The sequence below is a fragment of the Myotis nattereri genome, assembly GCF_964212035.1.
Source record: "Myotis nattereri genome assembly, chromosome: 14".
Lineage (NCBI taxonomy): Eukaryota > Metazoa > Chordata > Mammalia > Chiroptera > Vespertilionidae > Myotis > Myotis nattereri.
Window position 1 is genome coordinate 52,931,675 of NC_138089.1, and position 23,614 is coordinate 52,955,288.

Consider the following 23,614-nt stretch of genomic DNA (forward strand, 5'->3'; position numbering starts at 1 on the left):
AGGATGTGACTCCGGCAGGAGCAGCCAGGTGGAGCAAGTGCACAGGGGCAGGTAAGGGGAAGGGCTCGGGCGTCCGTGTGAGCACTCCACTAACACTACCCCATTCACCAACCGGAAGCTGTTTTGGGTTCTTATGGGGGTTCATGAGATAATTGACCATTGGCGATGGTTTCAACCGCCAGCCCTTCTCTTGTCCCCCGGGGCCTGGGATGGGACTGGGTGTTCCAACTCTCTAATCACATGGTTGGGTCCTCTGTCAACCAGCCCCCATTCTTAGGTGGGGGTGGGGGTCCCAAAAGTCACCTCATTAACATGACAGAAGGTACCCTCTAGGCTCCCATTACCTAGGAAATTTCAAGGATTTTAGGAGGGCTAGGTACTCTGGGGCGGGGGGAAGCCCCCAAGGAAGAAAAGGCTTGGAAGGGGGTCCCCTCTCCAGTCCTCATTGGAAAAGGCGTGGCTGTGGCCCTGGATGGCAGTGAAGTTGGCTGGGTTGCCCAGGGCCTGGCTCTCTAGTCACGGGGTAAGCAGGAAGCAACACTCTGGGGCACCAGCCGGGTACAGGCAAGCCAGCCGATGGACAAGCGGAGGTGAGGGTGTCAGTGAACAGAAGGCCCAAGCGCGCAGTGTGTGTCGAGGGCATGCGCTCTGAGCCCACAGCTGGGGCAGGTTTCCACCGAGGCTATCACCCCATGCCTCTGACCAACGGAGCAGCTTGCCTCTAGCGCCCTCTACTGAGAAAGCGTACCATCTCGCTCACTCTAGGAATCGGTTCATGGGTCAGAGCCCTCTGAGGGTGGGGGCGGAGCTCAGGTCTCCCTGGAGCCTCTTTCTGACCTGAGGCTTTGTAGTGAGAGGGTCGGATCCTGTGCAGGTCCTCTTCCTTACACTGGGAGGAAATCAAACAGGCATGCACAGGCCGTCAATTTCTTCTACTTTCCTATTATGTTGAAATAGTTGTAAAACTATTAGTAACTGAATAAAAAGAGAAAACAATGGTCTGATTAATATACATTTATTATGTAACAATTAGTTTCAAGACAAAGTCCAATTCAAAACACATTACTGATTTTACAAAAGGTATTTAATCCAAACCCATTTTTACAATAAATTTTCTTATGTAACCTCCCACCGTCTGGCTCTGGAAACAACATTTGCTACATTAGAAAAAAATGTAAGTACAGCTCTTAGGCACAGGTTAAAGGGATGACACACACACCCTGGAATAATTACAAATCAGTATTTCTTTTGAATACACATTTGAATTTTAAGTTTAAATAACCAATGTTTTAGATTAATTTAAAACATACTTCAAGAATGGTTTTAAATACCTTTCCCTTGTAATGCACTGTGGGAAAAAATTTTTCTCATTTCTTCTGCAGTAAGAGCTACAAAAATGGTGTCCCAAATAGGATTCACTTTGTCCTCTTGAGAAACAATGAAGAGGTTTTGGAACTGGTTAAAAATATCCTAAGAGAAGTATCTGCAGAGAGAGAAGCCCTGTGTCTAGAGTGGCCACACCATGCCCCTTGGGGTGGGGCTGGTTGTCCCCACAGCTGTGGACCAGGGGTGGCTCGGAGGCCTGAACCAGGACTCCAAACACTGGTGGGAACAGGAACACCCAGGCTGCAAGGGGTGACAGAATCCTGCCTGACTGGGACCACGTTACACTTGACCCTACCTGCTGGGAATCTTTGGGAAACAAGAATTTTTCGGGGTAGTGTTTTCCATGGCCATAAATGAGTCACCTCATTAAATGAATCAGAAAAATTCACTGTCTGTTGGCTTCATGCTACAACTACACTATTTCAATGGGAAGGAAAACTTACAGGTTTAAAACTAAATTCTCTGTCACTGAAGATGTTCAATACCATATATTCATTCAATGGCTTTCCCTTTCCATTCTTTCTGTTTGGCAAAATTTCATTATCTAGCTTTTGCTACCCATCAATCTTGTGTTTTGGACATCAACAGTCCACACTGGTTGCAAAATACATGTGTGCACTGATACATGGGATGTGACTGTGAAGATGCATGTTGAATTGGGTTACGTATTTACCCACATTCACTCATACACAAATATGTTCTTTCACGCCAACAGCTTTTTACCTAGTCTTGCCAATCAGATAAGAAACACCATAAGATGGAGAGTGAAAACTTTTTTACAAACAAGTTTCCCAGCAGAAATTAATTTTAAAAAATAAGTATACTTTCAAAGCAGCAATCAGAAACTTTGTTCTTGTAGTAGGTAAATAATACTGTTATAGCAAATTGTGGACTTAAGTTTAAGTTAACAGCTTCGTTCTTAGTTCTTTAAAAAATAATACAGGTTTGTGTCACTTGATGGCTTCTCCATTTTTCCAATTCCAAGGAATACAGAGATCTCCGTCTTGCATAACGGAGTAAAAATGTGAAACGCAGAGATGCATCCCTTGTAGGTAAGGCAGCGACTGCCCCAGAAGTCTCTTACAGCAATCCACCATCTGCTTACTAGAAACGCTGGGCTCCTTATAGAACTTTTCCAGGGAAAATTTCTTTGTTGAAGCCTGTATCAATTCATCTTCAATAACCTTTAACCTGTTATATCAAAAATAAAAATCATTGCCACAGCAAATAAAAGAACATAAACTATAAATACATTTTTAGATACGGGGCTATACCTTTCTGCTCACGACACTGAAAATGGTGTCCACCGAAGCCAAGTTACATGCTTAGAACATACACCAGTGGCTGTCGTGCAGTGCCTGTTATTCCCACACACACCTCTAAAAGTACTTGTGAGACCTTTGCTGCAGGAATGGGGTAAAAGTAATACATACTTTAGGAAGCTCTTATCCTGCCTCACCCAGAACTAGTTGCAACTGAAGGAAGCAGGAAGCTGAGCGTGTAGACACCTGGGTTTGATCCTTGGGCGGTAAGCAATGACTTCTAAAGATTCCCAAATAAAAAGCAGACTCAGGGCAGTGAGGGCCTGGGGCGGGGGCTGGCTGGAGGGGGTTAAAGGGGGAAAACAGGGGATGTATGTAATCGTTTCAACAATAAAGAATTAAAAAAAAAAAAAAAAGGCAAGCTCACAACAATGGCAGGCACCCGAGGCCATGCCCTCTTCACTCTCACTCTTCTAGGCCAGCACTCCCTCCCCTTTGCCTGAGGCCACAATGTGTCTTCCATCAAGGGCTTGAGTTAAGATCTAGAAAGTAAACAACTCAAGGCAGAAAGATGTCTTCAATCCTTCCTCCCACCGGTGGCAAGGGCTAGGGAAGGAATGTAGTAAGAGATTCAATCCCCAAATTGCCCCGGCTTCCCGAGTGAACATCACTTGGGAAGCCCATAGAGGAGATGAGGAAAGCCACAGTGCTGTGGCCAGGTCCTGAGCTAGTCTAAGTCAAGCTAGTTCCAAACACTAACTATCCTCTTCTCCCCAAGCTTCAACTGTGCAAGAGAAGGGCGAGGACCGTAAAGCACCCGTAAACTAGGGGAGTCTTGGAAACAAAAGTGGCTGCGGTAGTTGGTCTGCAGTTTGTGGTCTGTCCTGACTGAATCCCTTTTTGCAACAACATCCAGGTCCCTTCCACGCGTTTTCTCTGTGAGGTTCCTCCTCCTGACCAGGCTGCTTAGAGGCAAGAAGTGGGCAGGGTTAGGGTTGAGAATTCCTACTTGGCGCAGGATTGGAAGGAGGAACTCTCAGGTACCATCGATAGCAGGGGATGACAAACTTCTTCTGTAAAGGGCTTTTCTCACTTGCTCTAAAAAAGACACTCGAACAGTCTGGCTTGGAAGAGAAAAGCCGTGCAGTATGGCCAAGTCGCTGTGAGTTTCAACAACTCACCCCTGCACCCACCTAGGTAGGCCCTGCATCCCCACTGCTTCCACGAGAAGCCTCTGGTCCCATCCCAGAGCTGCCCTGATCCTGGGGCCACGCCTCTGTGACCAGGAGGGCCCGCCAGTCTCGAGGGTACAGTCTTGGAGGGGCATTGAGCCCGAGAAGGCAGCCCTTGGTGAGGTTTCTCTAGGGCTGTGCTGGTGGCTCTACTGCCTATAGCAGATTAACTTAAAAAATATTTTAAAAAATTGTTTTTTGCCTCTCCTTTTAATTTCTTTGCTTGATTATACTCAGACCTAAAGAAAAAAGGAGGAAAAATGGAGGCACAGTACAAACAGGGAAGTACCGGGACATGGTAGGTGTGGCTGGTGGGATGTTCTCTTTCTTTTCTTCTAACACTAAGAAATGGGCCCTTGCCGAACCCGTTTGGCTCCGTGGATAGAGCGGACTGAGGGGTCCCGGGTTCGATTCCGGTCAAGGGCATGTACCTTGGTTGTGGGCACATCCCCAGTAGGGGGCATGCAGGAGGCAGCTGATCAATCTCTCTCATCAATGTTTCTAACTTTCTATCCCTCTCCCTTCTTCTCTGTAAAAAATCAATAAAATATATTAGAAAAAAAATCAATGGAAAAATGACAAGAAAAAAAGAAAAAAGAAATGGGTCCAATATTTCCCAGGGGAATGACCCTTCTCTCTGACAAAAATTATGTCTATTTTTTTTTTTAACACAAAGTTTAACCTTTCTGCCTCTGACATCTGAATGTGAGTGCCACAGGTGTGTCTGTCCATTTTCACCTTACCCTGCTAGGGACTTTCACAGTGCCAGCTGGGCACCAAGGTCCTCGACAAACATTAGTTCAATAAATGAACACTCTTTTAAATGGTGGTTTCTACTATATGCAAGTATAAAAATTATTTAACCATTCTTTTATTGTTGTACATTTCTATTATGATGGTAATGTAATCTAGGTTATTAGAAAACAGCCACAGCCAATCCCTGGCAGAACAAGATAGGAAGAAATAAATATGGAACGTCCTCCAATCAGTCAATTCCTAAGTTAAGCACAGTGTGAATGTCCCACTCTTCTGAGTTCAGAATACCTGAATTTTTAAGTTAGACTGAGCAATAAGACCTTACAGGGGCTGACAACACTCACTCGTCTTTCCTCTTCATGTTCTCTCTCGCTTGCTGGGCTCTGGTGAGAATGAACCACTTCAGGTTGGCTAGGTCGCAGAGCGTGGGGATATTAAAGTGCCCGAGTTCATGCAAACTTGGAGCGTATCTGTCACTGTAATGACACACATGAAAACAAAACCATTGATCCCTTCCATCCCCCATTGCACCCTAAAGAAAACATTCTAGGAGTCTCATTAACAGAAAAGGAATTCATCAAGGAAATCTACCCTGAAAGTACATATATCCCAAGTGACTTCAAGTTCTGCTGTGCCCAAAGAGGCTCACTACCAGGATGACCACACACTTCCTGACCCTGGGACCTTCCCCATCTGTAAAATGGGCAGAGTAACCATTTCATGGTGAAGAGCTAATGCATTTAAACTCCAAGCACAGAGCATGGAAAACAGTGTATGAAGTATATGCACAAGAAACGTTGGCTACTGACTTAACATCAGTTCAATCCTGCAGGTTTTCCGCAGGGCGGACCGCACCGTCCGTGGCGCTGTAGTTACAGAGCGTGCAGAGGTTCAGCCCTTCAGCTCTCTCACGCTAGCTTTCTTTTCTTTTTTTCTTTTTTTTTATGCTAGCTTTCTCCTGTGCAGAGTGTTGCTATTCGATGCAGAAACACACTGAGATACAAAACAATCTGTGTGAGTAAAGAAGGGTCGTTCTTGTTTGAGGTATTTACCTGTTGAGAATCATCTGCAAGCCACGCAGACTTTGTGGGTGGAAAGGAACTCTGTTTTTCAACAGCCTCTTATAGAACACGTCGAGAAGAGAGTAATACTCATCCAGCGTCAGCACTGGCTGGAGCTCTTCGATATAAACCACCTGGATGTCCCCCAGAAGGCGGCTTATTTGGTTTTCTAGGAGCAGTAGCCTCCTCTGAAGGTCAAAGTAACTGGGCAACCTTTCAAAAAGCTGCAGGGTTTTTAAAAAGGAAAGAAATAGCCCTAAGTACGAACAGTTAGATGTTTAGGTAAGAATCTCGACTTAGTTTAGAATGGTTGAATGGTCAAGAAGGGTTTTAGAAATAAAGTATGTGTATGCATTTCAAGTCTAACAGAATTTACTTAATTCACCTACACTAAATTAAATGCAATAAACACTACCCTCCCATGTACTTAAGCACTACACTGGCCCCTGGAGTGAACGGATTACAAGAATTTGTCCCTTTTGGCCAGGGCCCACAGGCAGGGTGCAGAAGCAGAGGCTGAAGAGATAGGTGGGGCCAGGTCAGGTGAGTTAGGTCATTGTGATTCATACATCATTCACCCAGTTTCCCCAATGGCAACATCTTGGAGAGCTATCCTGGTTGTGTACTGTCACAACCAGGATACTGAGATTTCACCCAATCCACCAACCTGATGAGATTTCATTAGTTTTACTCACACTCACTGTGGGTGTGTATTTAACTGTGTGCAATTTTATCACATGTGTAGATTCATATGACACAACCATGGTCAAGAGTCCTGCACAAGGACCCGCTTGCGCTACACTTTCACAATCAAACCCTCTGTTCCCCTCCTCCGCCCTGGTGATCACTGACCTGTTCTTTCTGTAACTTTATTACTTTAGGAATGTTGCAGAAGTGGGATCATACAGTCTGCAACCTTCTGAGGTGGACTTTTCTCACCAGCACAACGCCCTTGAGACCCACCACGCTGCTGCAGACGTGGGCAGCTCACTCCTCCTTTTTGCTGAGTGGTGCTCCGTTGCACGGACGTGCCACCCTTTGTTTAACCACTCAGACACTGAAGGGCATTAGGGTTTGTTTTTCTAGTTTTGGGCTATTATGAACATTTGTGTATAGGTTTTGTGGGAACATACTTTTTCATTTCTCTAGCATAAATGCCCAAGAGTACCACTGCTGGACCACATGCTGAATGCTTAAGGAACTTCCCTACTCTTTTCCAGAAGGCCTGCACCATTTTACAGCAAAGAATGAGTGATCAGTTTTCTGCATCTTCGCCAGCACTTGATGGTGTCATTATCTTTTACATCGAGAAGAGAGTAATACTCGTTCAGCGTCAGCACTGGTGTGAATTCTTTGACATAAACAACCTGGATATCTATTATGATAGGTGTGTAGTGATATCTCATTGTAGTTTTAATTTGAGTTTTGCTAGGGCAAATCACGTGGAACATCTTTGTATGTGATTATGTGTCATCTGTATATGCCAATGATGGCGAACCTTTTGAGCTCGGTGTGTCAGCATTTTGAAAAACCCTAACTTAACTCTGGTGCCGTGTAACATATAGAAATTTTTTGATATTTGCAACCATAGTAAAACAAAGACTTATATTTTTGATATTTATTTTATATATTTAAATGCCATTTAACAAAGAAAAATCAACCAAAAAAATGAGTTCGCGTGTCACCTCTGACACGCGTGTCATAAGTTTGCCATCACTGGTATATGTGCTTCTATGACATGTCTGTTCATGTCTTTTGCCCATTATCTAGTTGGATTATTTGTATTTTTTACTGTTAGGTTTGAGAGTTCTTTATATATTTAGATATAAAGACTGTTAGATATGTGGTTTGCAAATACTTTCTACCAAATATTGACTTGAACCAATATGTCACCAACGAAGATATGTGGATGGCAAATAAACACATAAAAAAGATGCCAAATGCAAATTAAATCCACAACGAGCTAGTACTGCACACTTATTAGAAAACCACAGCAAGTCTTAAAAAGTTTAAGTGCCTTAACATATTCAGCTATCCACTTTTAGGGATTTACTCAAGAGAAAAGGAAATATATGTCCATAAAAACATTTGTAGATAATGTTCATAGAAGTTCCATTTCTAATAGCCAAAAACTGATCTAATGCAATGTCCCTCGATAGTTGAGTGGATTAAAAGCTGTGGTGAAATATTACATAGCAATAAAAAGGAATAATTTCCTTGATACATACAACAGCATGGAGGAATCTCAAAAATAGTTAAGTGAAAGAAATCAGATACCCCCCACGCCAAAAAGTATGTGCTCTGTGATTCCAATTTATAAAACTCTAGAAATATAAACTAATCTATTCCAGTGATTGGCTGGGAGGGGGTGCTGGGATGGAGGAGAGTGTTGACAAAGGGACATACTTTTGTGGGTGACAGCTATGTTCACTATCTTGAATGTGGTAATGGTTTCACAGGTATTCACATATATCAAGTCTCAGATTACACACACTAAACATACAGTTTATGTCAATTATGCCAGAAATGTGTTAAAGTTAAAGCAAAACAACAGAATACAGGCCTTTAGGCAATACTTCAGAAAAGAATAAAATTTCTAAATAAAAGCTGAATTATAAATCAGTCTTCTAAATATTTTAAACTACATGATATTAAACGTCTGATCTGAAAAGAGCTGTAACTATAATTTAAGTTTTTTAAAGTTTATTGACGTAACAGCATAGTTTGAAACAAAATTATGTTGATGACAAATCAGAGATTTTTTTTGCATTTCAGCTTTTTCTTACCTTTGTCCAGTGATGATGGACATCCATCGTTCCCAGCATCACATGGCCCACTGCACTGATCCCAGAACGGTCTGTAAATATTACTGTACATCCTGATGATAAAACAAACCCTCTGGTCACTGTACAGAGATGCTTCATCCTTTCAGCACTGTGCAAATAATTACTTAAATTTAGTGTATAAATTCAGGGTTAAATGCAGAAGTGTAAAGGCTAATTTTATGTCTCTGATTTATTCAAAAGAACAGATTTGAAAATTCAGCTATGATAAGTCACATCTGCAAAGACTTTCAACACTTTTCTTCTACACTTTAGAGATGTGTATAGCAATAAGTAATATTTTAAAACAACATGGACATTGTTTACCTTTTGCATTTTTAAGTGTTTCCAAGTTCTGCTGTGCTAAGCGGCCTAAACTATGCAGCTGGCTACAGCGATGGGCGAGGCCCCAGCTCCGCTGCCACCTGGTCCAACAGAGAGCACAGGCACATTAACAACGGCACCCCTGGAGGAGGAGGCATGCATTCACCCCAGAGCTCAAGTGTGCACCCAACATGTTTCTAAACTAGCTCATTTTTCAAGAAACAACCAAGTAGAAAATGAATTGTTGACCAGAGGGTAAAAACATTACTACTAATGTTCAGGTATCCAAAGATTTAAAACGAGCAAAGACACTATGTTATTTCTATTTTAAAATTAGAGGATGAAATAACCCGCCTCTGAATGCTAATTCTGGGATTTACTACCTCTGGGACCTTGAACAAGCTGCTTCTGGCCTTTCTAAGGTTTCTCTTTCACACACGCACAGTGCGGGCCTTTCCTACTGCCTGGCAGTCTAAATCAAAGGAGATATGAAAAGCTACGGGAAACCAAAGGTTCTTCCTTCATCTATCTGAACACTGATTCTCATGAATGCCATTTCTGATACAATGAAATTGGCTTAAAAATTGTTCCCTTTAAACCACAATTGAAAAACAGATATAATTTTAAAGAATTAGTTATGATCAAGCAACTAAATGCTGTTTTTTATTAATAAATAAACAGTCTTTTACAGGCTGTTTAGAATCAGTCACAATGTCACCAGTCACCATGTTTCCATTGTTGAAGCAGTCACGGCCATGCCCCCTGAACCCGGTTGTTCTCTCAAACACCGAGAGCCCCAGAGACCCTTTGTTTACATGGGTTACACCTACTGACATTTACTATAGTAAGAATGAAAGCTGAGGGATTTCTCCACAATACTGTAAAATCAAGCTTATTTCCTTTCTTACTAATGCGTCTGCTTTGACAGATCCTTTAAAGCTTATACTAGAAAAAGTTATTTTCATGTACACAGGACCAAGACAGCATCCATTTTCTCTCTCTTTTTCTTTTTAAACTCGATGAAGGAATGATTATTCTTTATATATTATGTGTATATGAAAGGATATTTTTCTTATAAACTATGTAAAAAAGTTCAACTAGCTACAAATATGTCATTATCTAAACCTTATTTCATTATGTATGATTGATTTAGAGAGAGGAACATCAATCGTTTGCCTCCTGCAACCTCAGTATGTGCTCTGACCTGGAATCGAACCTGCCACCATTTGGTGTTTAGAATGATGCTCCAAACAACTGAGCTACTCAGTTAGGGCCTTATTTCACTATTTTAAACAAGAAATTATCGTTTTCTTAAGCAAATGAACATTTGATTACTTTCATAAAAAGATAATTGAAGAATATTTAGTTATCCAAATAATTAAAGTAAAAGATGCAAATACAGTGGGGGCCTTGACTTACGAGTGTCCCGACTAACGAGTTTTTTTTTTGAGATACGAGCCGTTTCTCAGCCGATTTTTTGCTTTGAGTTGCAAGCTCAAAAAAAATTCGGGTTACGAGCCAGCTTCAGATACCCCACTGCTAGTTGGCACAGCGAACGTCACAGTGATTTGACATACGAGTAATTTGAGTTATGAGCTCCGTCACGGAACGAATTAAACTCATAAGTCAAGGCCCCACTGTATTTAACTGCTGAAAAACTTTACCAACTGGTAATCCATGTTTATTCTAATCTCCAGATTAGATTCTCTTCATTACCTGATATCTGAGAGCTCCAACTGATGAGACAGTTCATCTTTTAAACGATCTAGTTCTTTTCTAAGTGGCAAGCTATTCTCCAGTTTTTTAATAGCACGTTTCCCATTGCTGCCTAGCCAGGATCTAGAAAGAAAAAGACATACACATTCTAACTACAACACAAACACGCCTACTATTAGAACACATATGCATTGCTTTATAGTAATGCCAATGTTAAAAACTCCAATTAAAACTTGACCAAATTATAAAAAATAAAGGAGGGGAGGTGAGTGTAGACTGAAGTAGTGGAGATGAGACTTCAACAGGGCACTGGGTTGGCGGGAAGCAATGGGGCTGGGAAGGAGCACCAGGGCATTCAACATTACACAGCATATCCAAAAACGTAGATCGGAATCTAATTACCAGATGTAATAGGAAGATAGATTAAGTGGAGCTTTTATGACCCAGTAACTCTTCTATTTTGTGTTTGATAAAACCCAACTGATTTATTTTCAAAATTTTTGTGTTTTATTTCACAATAGTAAGAAACTATTTCAGCCTGTATTTGTCAACAAAAACAAAATTATTTTCAAAATTAAAAGTCTACACTAAATAATACTGTTATTATATTTTCTCGTGTTATGCCCTGAAATATTAGAAATATCTTAACATGCTTTCGAGAAAAAATTCTGATCAGGTGAATGAAATTTATTTTATTTAAAAAAATATTTTTTTATTTCTTTTTTTTTTAATCCTCACCCAAGGATATTTTTTCCATTGATTTTTAGAGATTGGAAGAGAGAGGGAAAGACAGAGAGAAATATCGTGGTGAGAGAAACACATTGATTGATTGCCTCCTGCACGAACCCTGATCAGGACCCAGGCCAGGGAGGAGCCTGCAACCAAGGTATGTGTCCTTGACCAGAATCGAACCCAGGACCCTTCGATTTGTGGGCTGACACTCTATCCACTGAGCCAAACCAGTCAGGGCTTAAAAAATATTTTTATTGATTTCAGAGAGCAAAGAAGAGGGGAGAGAGAAATATCAATGATGAGAGAGATTCATTGTGTGGCTGCCTCCTGCATGCCCCCTACTGGGGCATTGAGCCTATAATCCAGGCATTGCCCTGACCGAGAATCAAACTGTGACCTCCTGGTTCACAGGTTGATGTTCAACCACTGAGCCACACTAGCCAGTCCTCATGACATTTTTAAACGCTGTCTCCATGTATTCTTATTATGTATGGGTCATTACATTAAAGGACTTACTACTGACCTCTCCAGAGAAACTGAAAATGCAGAACCCATGAAGAAGCATATTTTAAAAAGAAGATTTAGATATATCCTTTCTTCATATACCAGGGGTAACTTGAAGAGAATTTTAAACACTTAAAACAAACAATCTCCTGTATGTGTCTGGGTTGAAAAGATAAAAAATTTAATACAGTTGGAAGTATTCTGGCAACTAAGAAACATGAAATATCTTTTCCATAATGGTTACTAAGTTAACTGTACTGATAGGATTTCTTTTCCTAGAAAGTTAGACTTTAATTTTAAAGGCGAACTACAAAAAAGTTTAGTTAAATAGAAACTTTTACGTACGTTAGGGTTGTTTCCATTTTTGAGACATGCTCGAGGTCTTCATCTGGGTCTCTGAATCCAGTAAAGGAGTAGTAAGACTTGTCCCATTTGATGGGCCTGTCAGACATCCTCTTCGCCTCTTTGGGAGGCTGGGGACGCACATTGCTATTCAAGCTTTGGACATGCTCAACTGATAAACTGCAGGAGTTGAGAATATATAACACTGTGCTTAGCAGATCTCTGGTGTGCAAAGTAAATCTGACCGCTCGAAATCCTAGAGGATGTAATTCCCCCAAACAATAAAGACAGGTGATTATTTGCTTCATTTAAAATTTTGTCATACAGAATTTACAAAATAAAAATCTTTTAAAACAGTCCATTACCGATTAAAATTCATCCTATTGGCAAATCATCTCTCAATGGCACACTACTGCCTTTCTCCAAATCTATACCAATACCGTCTGCCTTCATGAATTCCTCTAATTGTCAGTTCCTTTCCTAGTTTGGTACCAGTGACCAAACCCACCCAGCCCAAGAAGGGAACTCAGAATATTTTCTTTCCTTTTTTTTTGGTTAATCCTCACCAGAGGTTATTTTTCCACTGATTTTTAGAGAGAGTGGAAGGGAGGAGAAGAGACACACAGAGAGAGAAACATCGATGTGAAAGAGACACATGGATTGGTTGCCTCTCACATGGGCCCTGACCAGGCCCGGGGACTGAGCCTGCAACCGAGGTATTGAACCTGGGATTCTTCACTCAGCAGATCAATGCTCTATCCACTGAGCCAAACTGGCTAGGGCTCAGAATATTTTCAATGCTGCCCATAAATTTGGTCTCTACAGTCTAAGACAGTGGTTTTCAACTTCCTAATGCGGCGACCCTTTAATACAGTTCCTCATGTTGTGGTGACCCCCAATTTCATTGTTACAAATTAAACATAATTAAAGCATAGTGATTAATCATAAAAGCAATATGTAATTATATATGTGTTTTCTGATGGTCTTAGGCGACCCCTGTGAAAGGGTTGTTCTACCCCCAAAGGGGTCGCGACCCACAGGTTGAGAACCACTGCTCTAAGAGATGGTAAAGCTCTACTACGAGCAAGTGTCCACCAAAGGTAGTTTCGCAGATGAAGGGGGAGCTCTAAAGGGGGCTGCCCTGTGACAGTGTTTCAGAAGAGAAGGGGAACCAGACAACCTAGTCTCAGTGATGACAGAAACTCATCTAGAATTTTCTCTATGATTGAAAGAGACTGTCCTGCCCTCATAGTTGCCCAACTAGCTAGTAACTCAGTATTTTCAGAAGTGATTTAAAATTTCTAATTGCTTAACTGTGCTTGACAATCTGATTTCGATACTGGGTAGTCATTGTGCTAAGGTTAGTAATCTAACTTGTTAAGTCATCAATAGAAAATCCACTGTTTTTTTAGCCCCTTTACTGGGTGGTTCTTAGTTAAATTACATAACTTTTCAACCAACACTCCCACCAACTGTGCCATTATTATCTCTCCTTTCAAATATGAACAAAGACTCAATCCAAAGGTATTCTGGCAATGCCAGACTGAATGAACCTATTTAACATGAAGCTTGCAAAAAGACCAACTAGAAATAAGAAAACGTACCTAAAGTACTAAAGGGTTCCTGGCCATCGGAGGAATTCTGGTCTGTTTCTCTTACATAAAATGTGAGCTGAGTTGGTTTCAAAGACTTGGAGCCTGGTTTCTGAAGGTTTTCTAAATAGACACTTAATTTCTGAAGAGAATTTTCATTGACTTCCTGGAAAAAATATTAAGGGGCATTTACACACAAATTAGAAAAAGGAAATAACAGAAATTATATCCTGACCTTTTTAACACATTTGAGGGTATTAAATACTACATTATTAAAAAATGTTGAAATTTCATCACATTGGTAGAGGAGGAAAAACATTTATCTACTATTAGGCTTAATTTTTCATACATGTTAGATTTAAAAACTTTAAATTATTAAAATAAATATTTAATTACATCCCCAATAATCAATACGTCTTTTCAAGGTAATATTTTTCTGTTGATTCAATTGACTAATTACAAAAAAAAATCCCACAAAAAAACAACATACAAAAAACACCATTACTAATACTCTAAAGAGTTTACATGCTAGCTTTATTGCCTGCATAAAACATGTCAGATTTCATAAAAAACAACATATTTTCCAATTGTGGTATCTATATTTCAAATTAGTTCAAAGCATTGATTATACCACAATGATTATTCGCAGAACAATGCGAATGTAGAGAACTCTCTGTATTAGCTTATAACTAAGGCAAATAAACTAAACAGGAACATAGATTAAGATTTAAAAATAATAAATATTTACCCTTTCTTTGGGGTGTTGTCCAAAGAAATCTGGATGTACCGCAAAATAGAACGGCCTCAAGGCATTGACTGCTTCAGCCCCCGAGAATGCTCTTGAGCAGAAAAACCAGCGTGGAGACACCTTCTCCAGACATAACCTTTTAATAAGAAGTGAATTTATTATTTGTTGAGGCCCTGATGTCCACACAAATCCCCACTGTATAAAGTGATGGCAACATTCAAATTATTATGTATGAAAAAATTAATATGTATGGAAAATGCCATAGGACAAGAAACCAAAATACAAAATTTTGTGATTTTCTGAAATCTACCAAGTTTTAACAAGCAGTGAGTACCATATAGTTTATAAAACCACATGACATAAGTTCTACTGATACAATATGAAAAATATTAAATACTAATGATACAACTTCCCCTCAAAAAACCCACTTGGAAATGTTAACTGGCTTCACTGCAAAGGATGATGATTTTCTGTATCAAATGTCATCTTTTTATACTGAAAAATATTCTGAGAATTATAATGCTTAAAAAGAAAATTCAGACATCTCTTCATTTCCTCATTGCTGGCGTGCTAATATTATTTTGAGTGTTTTTTTTTTAATGTACTGTTTTAAATCTAAATGAAATTATTTGCAATTTTGGGGAAGCACTTCTCTGACAACTATTTTTGCATGTTATAATTTACATAGGCACATTTTTGTCTCATACATCATGTACACTGAGTCTTTTGAAAAGTTTTCTAGTTTTAAAATGGTAGGACTATAGAGTCATTTCTGCAGATTATTTTTAACAATCTGGAGACCACCAACATATTTTCAGATTACCCTTTGTGTTTTTTGCATGTATTCTAACCTTTTATAAAGTCAACATATAGGCTGCATATTAGGGATAAAATGGAAGTTTGAACAGTGAAGGAAATAGTGAGCTAGGTGTGAAAGTCCTTGATACGAGGCAGCAAAATGGAGTAACAACTCCATTTTTTCCCCATCTGAATGTTGGTTCTCATTTCCAAATGTCTGACAGACTCTTAACTCTCCCGCCAGCTGCTCAAATTTTACAAGTCTAAAAAAAGGAGTAGAGGTCATTATTGTCCTTCTAAACTCAGCCTGGAAACAGAAGGTAAGGCAGCAGTTAGTTCAATCCAGGATTTTTCTCAGTGTTGCCAAACCACACTTGTCCTTAACACAACTTGTTCTTGCCCTCCACCATAATATAAAATAACATTTGGGCAGATTCACTTCTGCCCAAACTAGCATACCACACCCACCCCATTTTCAGTTAGTCTCGTTTCTTCTCACTTTTATAATATCCCTGGAAAGTATCCATTCTTCCGTTTTCCTGCTATCAATTATCACCACAAAATTGGATTGCAGAGCCTCCTCATCAGTCTACTTTTCCCTAACCATACTGTACATATGTTAATTTTCCTAGAGTCCCATTATCACTGTATTCCCTACTAAAACATCTCTCATGGTCTTTCAACTCCTGCAGAATAAAATCCACTCCTTAGTCTAGTATATAAATTTCTCTATAATAATTTTCAATCTATCTTTCAAACTTGATCTCCAGCCACTCCTTACAGAAACCCTCAGGCCCAGCGTCCATTGATCATCCTCTTCTCCACGAAGTCTAAACTCTAAAACGTCCTGTCTCTCACTTCCGTCTATTTAATTGTGCTCACTCAACAATTACCTACTATGCATACCTACTATATTCCAGGAGGCATTGTACTATTTCCCCCAGAACCTTCCCTTTTGAATCCTCATTGTAAACAGTCTTTCCCTTTTGTAAACTCAAAACAAACAAACAAACAAACATACCTCCAACTATTTGGAACTTAATACCATAATATATAAATGACATATTTTTCATTTGTTCTTCTTTCCTTCCACCTACCCACCCTCAACTATCACTGTATTCTTGAAGGCAGTAAATATATTTTATGTATATGTTGTTTGCTGTGTTAGTTTGGGTCTGCTGAAAGCAGAGGCCAAGACAGGATTAGATGTGCAAGAGAATTACTGGGAAAGGAAGAAGATCGGGAGAGCTTTCAGACCATGATTCAGGTCTGCAAGAGAATTAGATGTGCAAGAGAATTACTGGGAAAGAAAGAAGATAGGGAGAGCTTTCAGACCATGATTCAGGTCTGACACCTGCAGAAGGAGGAGGAGGAACGGAGTGTTGAGTAGGAAGTCTGGGGCTGCAGCATAGCTCCAAGAAGGGCTCAACCATGCCAAGGGGAGTCCTTGAGCCAAAGTCACCCAGTGGAGGAATCCTGTGTCTTGCTAGAATAATTCTACTTAGGATTTATAGTATGCATAAACAGCAAATATAGCAGTCACATGACCTTAGTATACAATTTTAATGCAAAGAGTGGTTTTCCATAAGACAGCAGTAGAATTGAGGGCAACATGATAAAAAGTGTGCTAAGGACAAACTTTATCTTTTTTCCTCTTAAGCCTTTTACACTGAACTATTCTGAAAGTTGGTATTCTTTTTATCTCCTGCTCTGAATGGGCTCTTGCAGGGCATGATGTTCATATGAATTTTCATGTTCTTTTTTTGTTCTTGTCCTCCACCATAATATAAAATAACATTAGAACCTGAAAAATAACAGCCCCCTCATACTAATTATAGATTGGACCATGAAGCTTACCTCCTTACAGGTCTCAGGAAGCAAAACATTTCTGTGCTTGATCTTAGCCAAAAGGCCGAGAAGCGATAAAACATTTCTGAAAATACATGTATGTCAACTTCCAGGCATCCATTAACTGCTAAAAAGTGACAAAAGGGTATTAAACACAAACATAGACTAGCAGAACTTCAGTTCTCATGATTAAGATGGCTTTTTAAAAAATAATCAAGTACTTGGTTAATAACATAATATATAACCATTTTAATAATTTATAGAACTTTTGTTTCCTGGGCAAAAACAGCAAAGACTTCTTCCTTTTTAACAGACTAGAAAAGGACTAAACAAATTCTGCATTAGCTTAGTTTAGATTCACTTATCTAAGCACATTTATTTACTTAGTAAAATTTATTAATCAGGAGAGCTCATGCTGGGCCTTCTATTTTGCAAAAATCAACAGAATTCATCAGCTTTATGCTGATACCAAAATAAGGTTTTTATTTTCTTAACTTTTTCTTTTTGTCCTTGGGTATAGTCAACAAACAATACTAATTGGATTTCTGCTATCTTGTCTCCCTGAGTAGATTGATATAAGCTATCTACCCTCTGGCTAGGGAGTAAAACTGCAAACCATTTACTCTTAAGAGTCCTTGGTTAGGGAAGACAGGATTTACAGATGGCTCCAAACTGCTGTTTAACTCTCTGTTTCCCTATTCCACTAGTGGTGGCTTACTGGCCTGTGTCATTTATAGAACTTCCTTTCAACATTTCTCTTAAAATACCTAGATATTTAATAATTTTTACTATTTAACCCAGTAGAACTCCAAAGTTTAAGTTACCAAAGACTTTACTATTTTTAAAAAATATTTTTTTATTGATTTCAGAGAGGGAGAGGGAGAGATACATAGAAACATTGATGATGAGAATCAGTGATCAGCTGCCTCCTGCCCACCCACAACTGGGGATTGAGCCCACAGACTGGGCATATGACCTGACCAGGAAGCGAACCAAGACCTCCTGCTTCACAGGTTGACACTCAACCACTGAGCCACCCCAGCCGGGCACTATTTTTTTCTACCAAGCGGGAGTGGCCCCTGCATGAGGGCTCTTCTGCAGCTTCGGTCCTCCTAGGAGAAAAACTGGAGGGGGTCGGGGGGGAGGGTAGGAGGAAGGGAGGGTTTAGAAGGTTTATTTCTCATATTTTTCTTTCCGAGGAGACTGTAACAACATGAAATCTTGCATGTAAGAAGAGATCTTAAAAACGGAAACAAAAAACAACCCCTAAAGTAAATAAATGAGTACTCTCAAGAGGATGGACTGGGACATTAGCCTTAGAATGTTATCTCACACTAACCCAGCACAGCAAAGGACCTTTGGTTTTGAGTGGTGCCAAGCCCGAACAGCAGAGACAGAGGATTCCCTGTGTTCATAAAAGAGCGAAGAATAAAAGAAGTCCCCAAAAGATAAGAAAGCAAGCAAAAAACCAAAGTTACATTAGAAAGAGGGGGGGGGAGGGGGAGAGAGAGAGAAAGAGAGGGGGAGAGAGAGGGAGACGGAGAGAGTGAGAGGAGAGAGAGAGAGAGAGAGAGAGAGAGAGAGAGAGAGAGAGAGAGAGAGAGAGGGATTGCAGAGGCAGCAGCTGGGACTTAAATCAGGAAAATTCCTGGCAGTGCTGCAAATAAAAATAAGAGTCCAGGTCTCAGCCCTGGAAACCCCCAATCCTGGCAGCAAGCAGGATGCCAGGTACTCACCCAAGAGGACTCCCCTGCTTGTGTCCTGTCAGAGTTGCCAGAATATGTAACCTGACAACCAAGGGCTGTACTGTCTGTCACTACTTGAGCCAATGAAGCAGAGACAGAGTTGAATCATATATGAGCGTTTATTCCAATACTGCTGGCAGTATGGGAGGACAGCAGGTCATCCGCGAAAATCTGTTCTGCAACCCCCATAAACCAGCTGCCTATATTGGCTAGGACAAAGATTACATAGGGAAGCAGGGATTACAGGCAGGGAAGTAGGCAAGGTGGGCTGGGGCGGGACTCCATTGTTTGGACAACAAGGTTGTTAATCTTTCCAGGCAGTTCTTGAATGAGAACGGACCTGATCCCTAGGTCCAAGGTTGACTGCCAGGTCCTGGGGGTAGGGTGGGGGGTCGGGGTAGGCGGGCGTACAACTCCCAGCCAGGTTATAATGTGCTTTCTTTAATCAGAACAAGGCAATCACAGTTAACAAAGCATGATTAATATTTCTTATAACTATAGCTAGTCCCCAATATTCAATTTCGTCCCAATACCAGTAATAAGCAAGTGACAAACATTACCATTTACATTAGCAATCACCAAAATGAAATACTTACCTATAAAGCTAACAAAATATGTACAAGATGTATATGAGGAAAATAAAACTCTAATGAAATAAGTAAAAAAAGAACCAGGTGCTCTTCCTCCAGGGAGCAGGCACATGTCTCAGGCGTGTCACTACCTTCCTCACTTCTTTGAGGAAGGGCCCTTTCTTTGCCCCTATAACTTGTTTCCTAAGCCCATTTCTTCTACAAATTATTTCTTCTACCTCTGTGATTTTCCAAATAAATATTCTCATAAAAAAAGAAAGAAAAGAACTAAATGGAAAGATATTCCTTGTTCATGGATAGGAAGAGTCAATACTGTCAAGATGTCAGTTCTTCCCAACTTGATCTACAGATTCAATCCAATTCCAATCAAAATCCCAGCGACTTATTTTACGGGTATTGACGAACTCATTCTAAAGTTTATACGGAAAGGCAAACAACACAGAATAGCCAACTCAAAACTAAAGAAGAACAAAGTTGGGGGACTGACATTACCCAACGTCAAGACTTACTATAAAGCTATAGGAATCAAGACAGCATGATGCTGGTGAAAGAACTGATAAACTGAACTTTATTAAAATTAAAAACATGTGCTCCCTGAATGATAATGTAGAGAGGATGAGGAAAAAAGCCACAGATTGGGAGAAAATACTTGTAAAAGACACACATTTCTGAAAAAGGGCCGTTACCCAAAATATACAAAAAAATCTTCAACAAAGCAAATTCAGACTAACTTAAGACAGCCCAAAGCTTGCAAAGAAGAGACTAGAACAGCCGTGGGCAAACTACGGCCCACGGGCCGGATCCGGCCCGTCTGAAATGAATAAAACTAAAAAAAAAAAAAGACCATACCCTTTTATATAATGATGTTTACTTTGAATTTATATTAGTTTACGCAAACACTCCATCCATGCTTTTGTTCCGGCCCTCCGGTCCAGTTTAAGAACCCATTGTGGCCCTCGAGTCAAAAAATTTGCCCACCTCTGGACTAGAAGGATATAATATGCAATCTATAGCTAGCTATCTCTAGTTAGTTAGTGGTAGGATACTAAGTGCTTTAATTTTTTTCTTATTTCCTAGTTTATTAACAAAGAACATTCATTTAGTATTTAAGAGCCCTAGGCCCTGGCTGGTGTGGCTCAGTTGGTTGGAGTCCCTGCACTGAAAGGTTGCAGGCTCTGTTGCCAATCAGGGCACATGCCCAGGTCCAGGGCTGGATTCACATAAATGTTTCTCTCCCTCTCTCCTTTCCTGTCCGCCTGACTTTTCATGTGGCACAGATCTTGGGTCAGTCCTCAACTTTGCAAGACCAAGAAGCCAATTTTATCACTTCCACCAGAAATAAACAGGTCCTGGGAAAATAAAACCATAAGGGACCTGACTGATAGCTACAATGTCAACTTTTTAATTTACTATGAGAAATAGAATTGCTAAGAAGACTAGAAGATTCAGATCTGTGATTTTTCCCCCCTTAAAGGATTAGCCACACAGAAAAAATGAAATGACTGTCGGCAGACTGAATATACACTGCTTCAGAGTAAAGCTGGGTGCTCGCATTTGCTAGTGAGAAATAGTCTGAAAGCCTAGGGCACCCAGGGCTCTTGTCTTCAGACAAATTACTACATGGATGGTTCCTGTATGTATTCCACGGGGCCCACTATCCTCCCACTGGGAAAAGCCTCAAGCATGCTACAAAATAACTGAGGTTACACTATCTTATCAGACTTGGAAGGTGCTCTGGGTACCTTAACTCGCCCAATTCATCACCAGGCATTTACCAGGCTCTTGGGTGCCAGGTTCTGTGCAAAGTATTGGGACTAGAAAAACATGAAGACAATGCCACCTCTCCGAAAACTTACAGCCTTAGGCGAGAGGGAGGGTGTGGAAACAGACACAAGCAGATGATTATAAAGCAAAGCGGTAAATGAAATAACAACAGCCATGCACAGAGGATTATGGGAAACTCAAGTGCTCCACTTGGAATGGGGGCTGTGGAAGGTCTTTTCCAAGGAGGTGGGACCCTCTCTGGGTGGAGGGTGGAAGATGGGGAAGGACACAAGTCATTTAGAAAACAACGTAAATGGCCAAAACCGGTTTGGCTCAGTGGATAGAGCGTCGGCCTGCGGACTCAAGGGTCCCAGGTTCGGTTCCGGTCAAGGGCATGTACCTTGGTTGCGGGCATATCCCGTGGGAGATGTGCAGGAGGCAGCTGATCGATGTTTCTCTCTCATCGATGTTTCTAACTCTCTAGCTCTTTCCCTTCCTCTCTGTAAAAAATCAATAAAATATATTAAAAAAAAAAAAGAAAACAACGTAAATGTTTGCTATAATCCACTTAATACTAATATTAGCTTCTATTTCATAAAATGAAAATTGCTGCTTTTAACCTAAATTCTGTGCTGAGAAGTGATGCATTTAATATTTTGTTCAGTTTGAAATCGAATTTGGTAGAGATACCTAAGTTGGTGGAAAGGTTTAATTTGGGTAGTTAAAAAAAACACACCAGTTTCATTTTGCGTAAATTACTTTTAATCCTCACTGGAGGATACGTTTTTATTGATTTGGGGGAGGGAGGGAGGGAGAGAGGGAAGGAGAGAAAGGAACAGTAACGTGCTTGCCAAACTGAGATCCTAAGATTGATCTTTGTCCATTTGGCAACATTTTTATTTGACAGAAAGTTATTTTTCCCTCAGGCTGCTTTCGGTTAAACTGTGACTTCCTTTGGCAAATACCTTGTTCGGTTTTTAAAAGCAGTTTGTTCCATCAAAGAGGGATAAAAGCGGGCAATTTTTCATTGCTTTTCAGTTGAACGTTTCTCAGGGAAGGGGGGGAAAAAAAGCAAAGAAAAAGTAAAAGCAGTAAGTCCTGTTAGCCAAATTAATCCATTGTAGCAAGGGCAAAGTATCTAGACTAAAGGCTTCCTTTTCTAAATCTTTTCCTCCGAGATTTGAATCATCACACCTTCCTAAGATAAGTCAAAGACCGGAGAAATAGTAGAGTCGAAAATACTGAAGTCTAAATAAATCGTCTTTGGTTTCTCACGGCAAAGACAAGGTAAAACAGATGCGATGCGGACACTCAGTTCCGAAGTTGGCGCATGGAGCTAAGGGGACGGCGCGCTGCCCACCGCGACCCCCCTTTCTGCCCCGAGCAGCCAGAAGGCGCACTTGGAGCCCCGCCCCTCCTGCTCCTTACAGTTCCGGCCAGTGTCCGCCCCGAGGGCTCCCTCCAACCTGCTCCATCTTCGACCTGTTTCACCTCCCACCCCGCACCCGTGGGCAGTGCGGGGGCGGACGCGGCTGGGCCCGGGCGCATGCGCACCGGGGCTCCGGCCGGGTCCACGAGCGCGCGCCGCAGGGCCCGGTGCTCCTGCGTGCCCTCGCCCCACTAGACCGCGGCTCTGATAGGCTCCTACCCGCGGTACTCCTCGTGCCCCCGCCCCCAAACTCTCAGCGGGGCGCGCTCCGCTCGCTCCGGCCATCGGGCGCCTGCCGCGGCGGGCCCCGGGAGGTGAGACGCCGCGAGGGACGGGCCGCAGACCGCGCGCTCATTGGCTGGCGCGTGCCAGGCCTTCTTCCCTGCAGCGCGTGCGCGCAGCCCGGGCCGAAGGTTGAAACCTCGGCGGTACCCAGCCGCGCGCTGACGTCAGCGCCCAGGTGACCGCCCCGCCTCCCCCGCCGCCTTGAACCCGCCGCCCATCCTCCTTCCTACCGTGCGGCCCGCGGGAGCTCCGCGCACTCCCCCGAAAGCTTTAGGACGCTCGAGCGAGCACTCCGCAATCTGAAGGACGGGGCCGGAGGGAGTCGGAACTGATTGGGCGGCAGGTGGCGGGGCCTGCCCGAGGGTCGGGGGAGCGACTGAGCACGCGCTGGAGGGCGGGAGGGAGCGAGCGCTAGAGGGCGCGCGCATGCGCCCCCCCCCCCCCTCCGGCCCTAACCTCCCCAACCGCCAACCCCGGGGCCCTAAGAAGGGCCGAGGCTGCCTCCGCAGATCCGCCCGCCGGGCTTCCGGAGCTGAGGCTAATTTTTAAAAATTTCTCTTCTCCGGTTTGCATTTTCCTTTGGACTTTGGCCCTTTCAGGATCTTTCAAACCTTAAGCACTCTCCACCATCGGCTTGGGTTTTGCTGTTAGCTATATGTCGCTCTTAGGACTTTGATT

At 41.7% G+C, this 23,614-nt stretch overlaps 1 protein-coding gene across 2 annotated transcripts; it reads right to left on the reverse strand.

Moving 5' to 3' along the window:
* Window positions 1-999: 999 nt before the first annotated feature.
* TCAIM (T cell activation inhibitor, mitochondrial) lies at window positions 1,000-22,960 on the reverse strand. Of its 2 annotated transcripts, none has more exons than XM_081106587.1 (11): window positions 22,871-22,960; window positions 17,133-17,250; window positions 14,478-14,613; window positions 13,742-13,895; window positions 12,141-12,393; window positions 10,560-10,682; window positions 8,847-8,944; window positions 8,484-8,575; window positions 5,689-5,921; window positions 4,981-5,112; window positions 1,000-2,577 (listed from the first exon to the last, which is right to left on the reverse strand). In XM_081106587.1, exons 2-11 carry the CDS (start codon window positions 17,204-17,206, stop codon window positions 2,337-2,339), a joined length of 1,536 nt encoding a protein of 511 aa, XP_080962713.1. In that variant the 5' UTR covers window positions 17,207-17,250; window positions 22,871-22,960; the 3' UTR covers window positions 1,000-2,336. The 2 variants fall into 2 exon arrangements, with proteins under 2 accessions (XP_080962713.1, XP_080962712.1); XM_081106586.1 differs by lacking the exon at window positions 22,871-22,960 and adding an exon at window positions 22,651-22,717.
* Window positions 22,961-23,614: the final 654 nt, after the last annotated feature.

Coding starts and splice junctions, on each gene's coding strand:
- TCAIM (XM_081106587.1), bottom strand. CDS start 17,206: ATGTTTTATCGCTTCTCGGCCTTTTGGCTAAGATCAAGCACAGAAATG. Junction 13,896..14,477: donor GACAACACCCCAAAGAAAGG/GTAAATATTTAT, acceptor TATTTTTTCCAG/GAAGTCAATGAAAATTCTCT. Junction 8,945..10,559: donor TTGGAGCTCTCAGATATCAG/GTAATGAAGAGA, acceptor CTGTTGGACCAG/GTGGCAGCGGAGCTGGGGCC.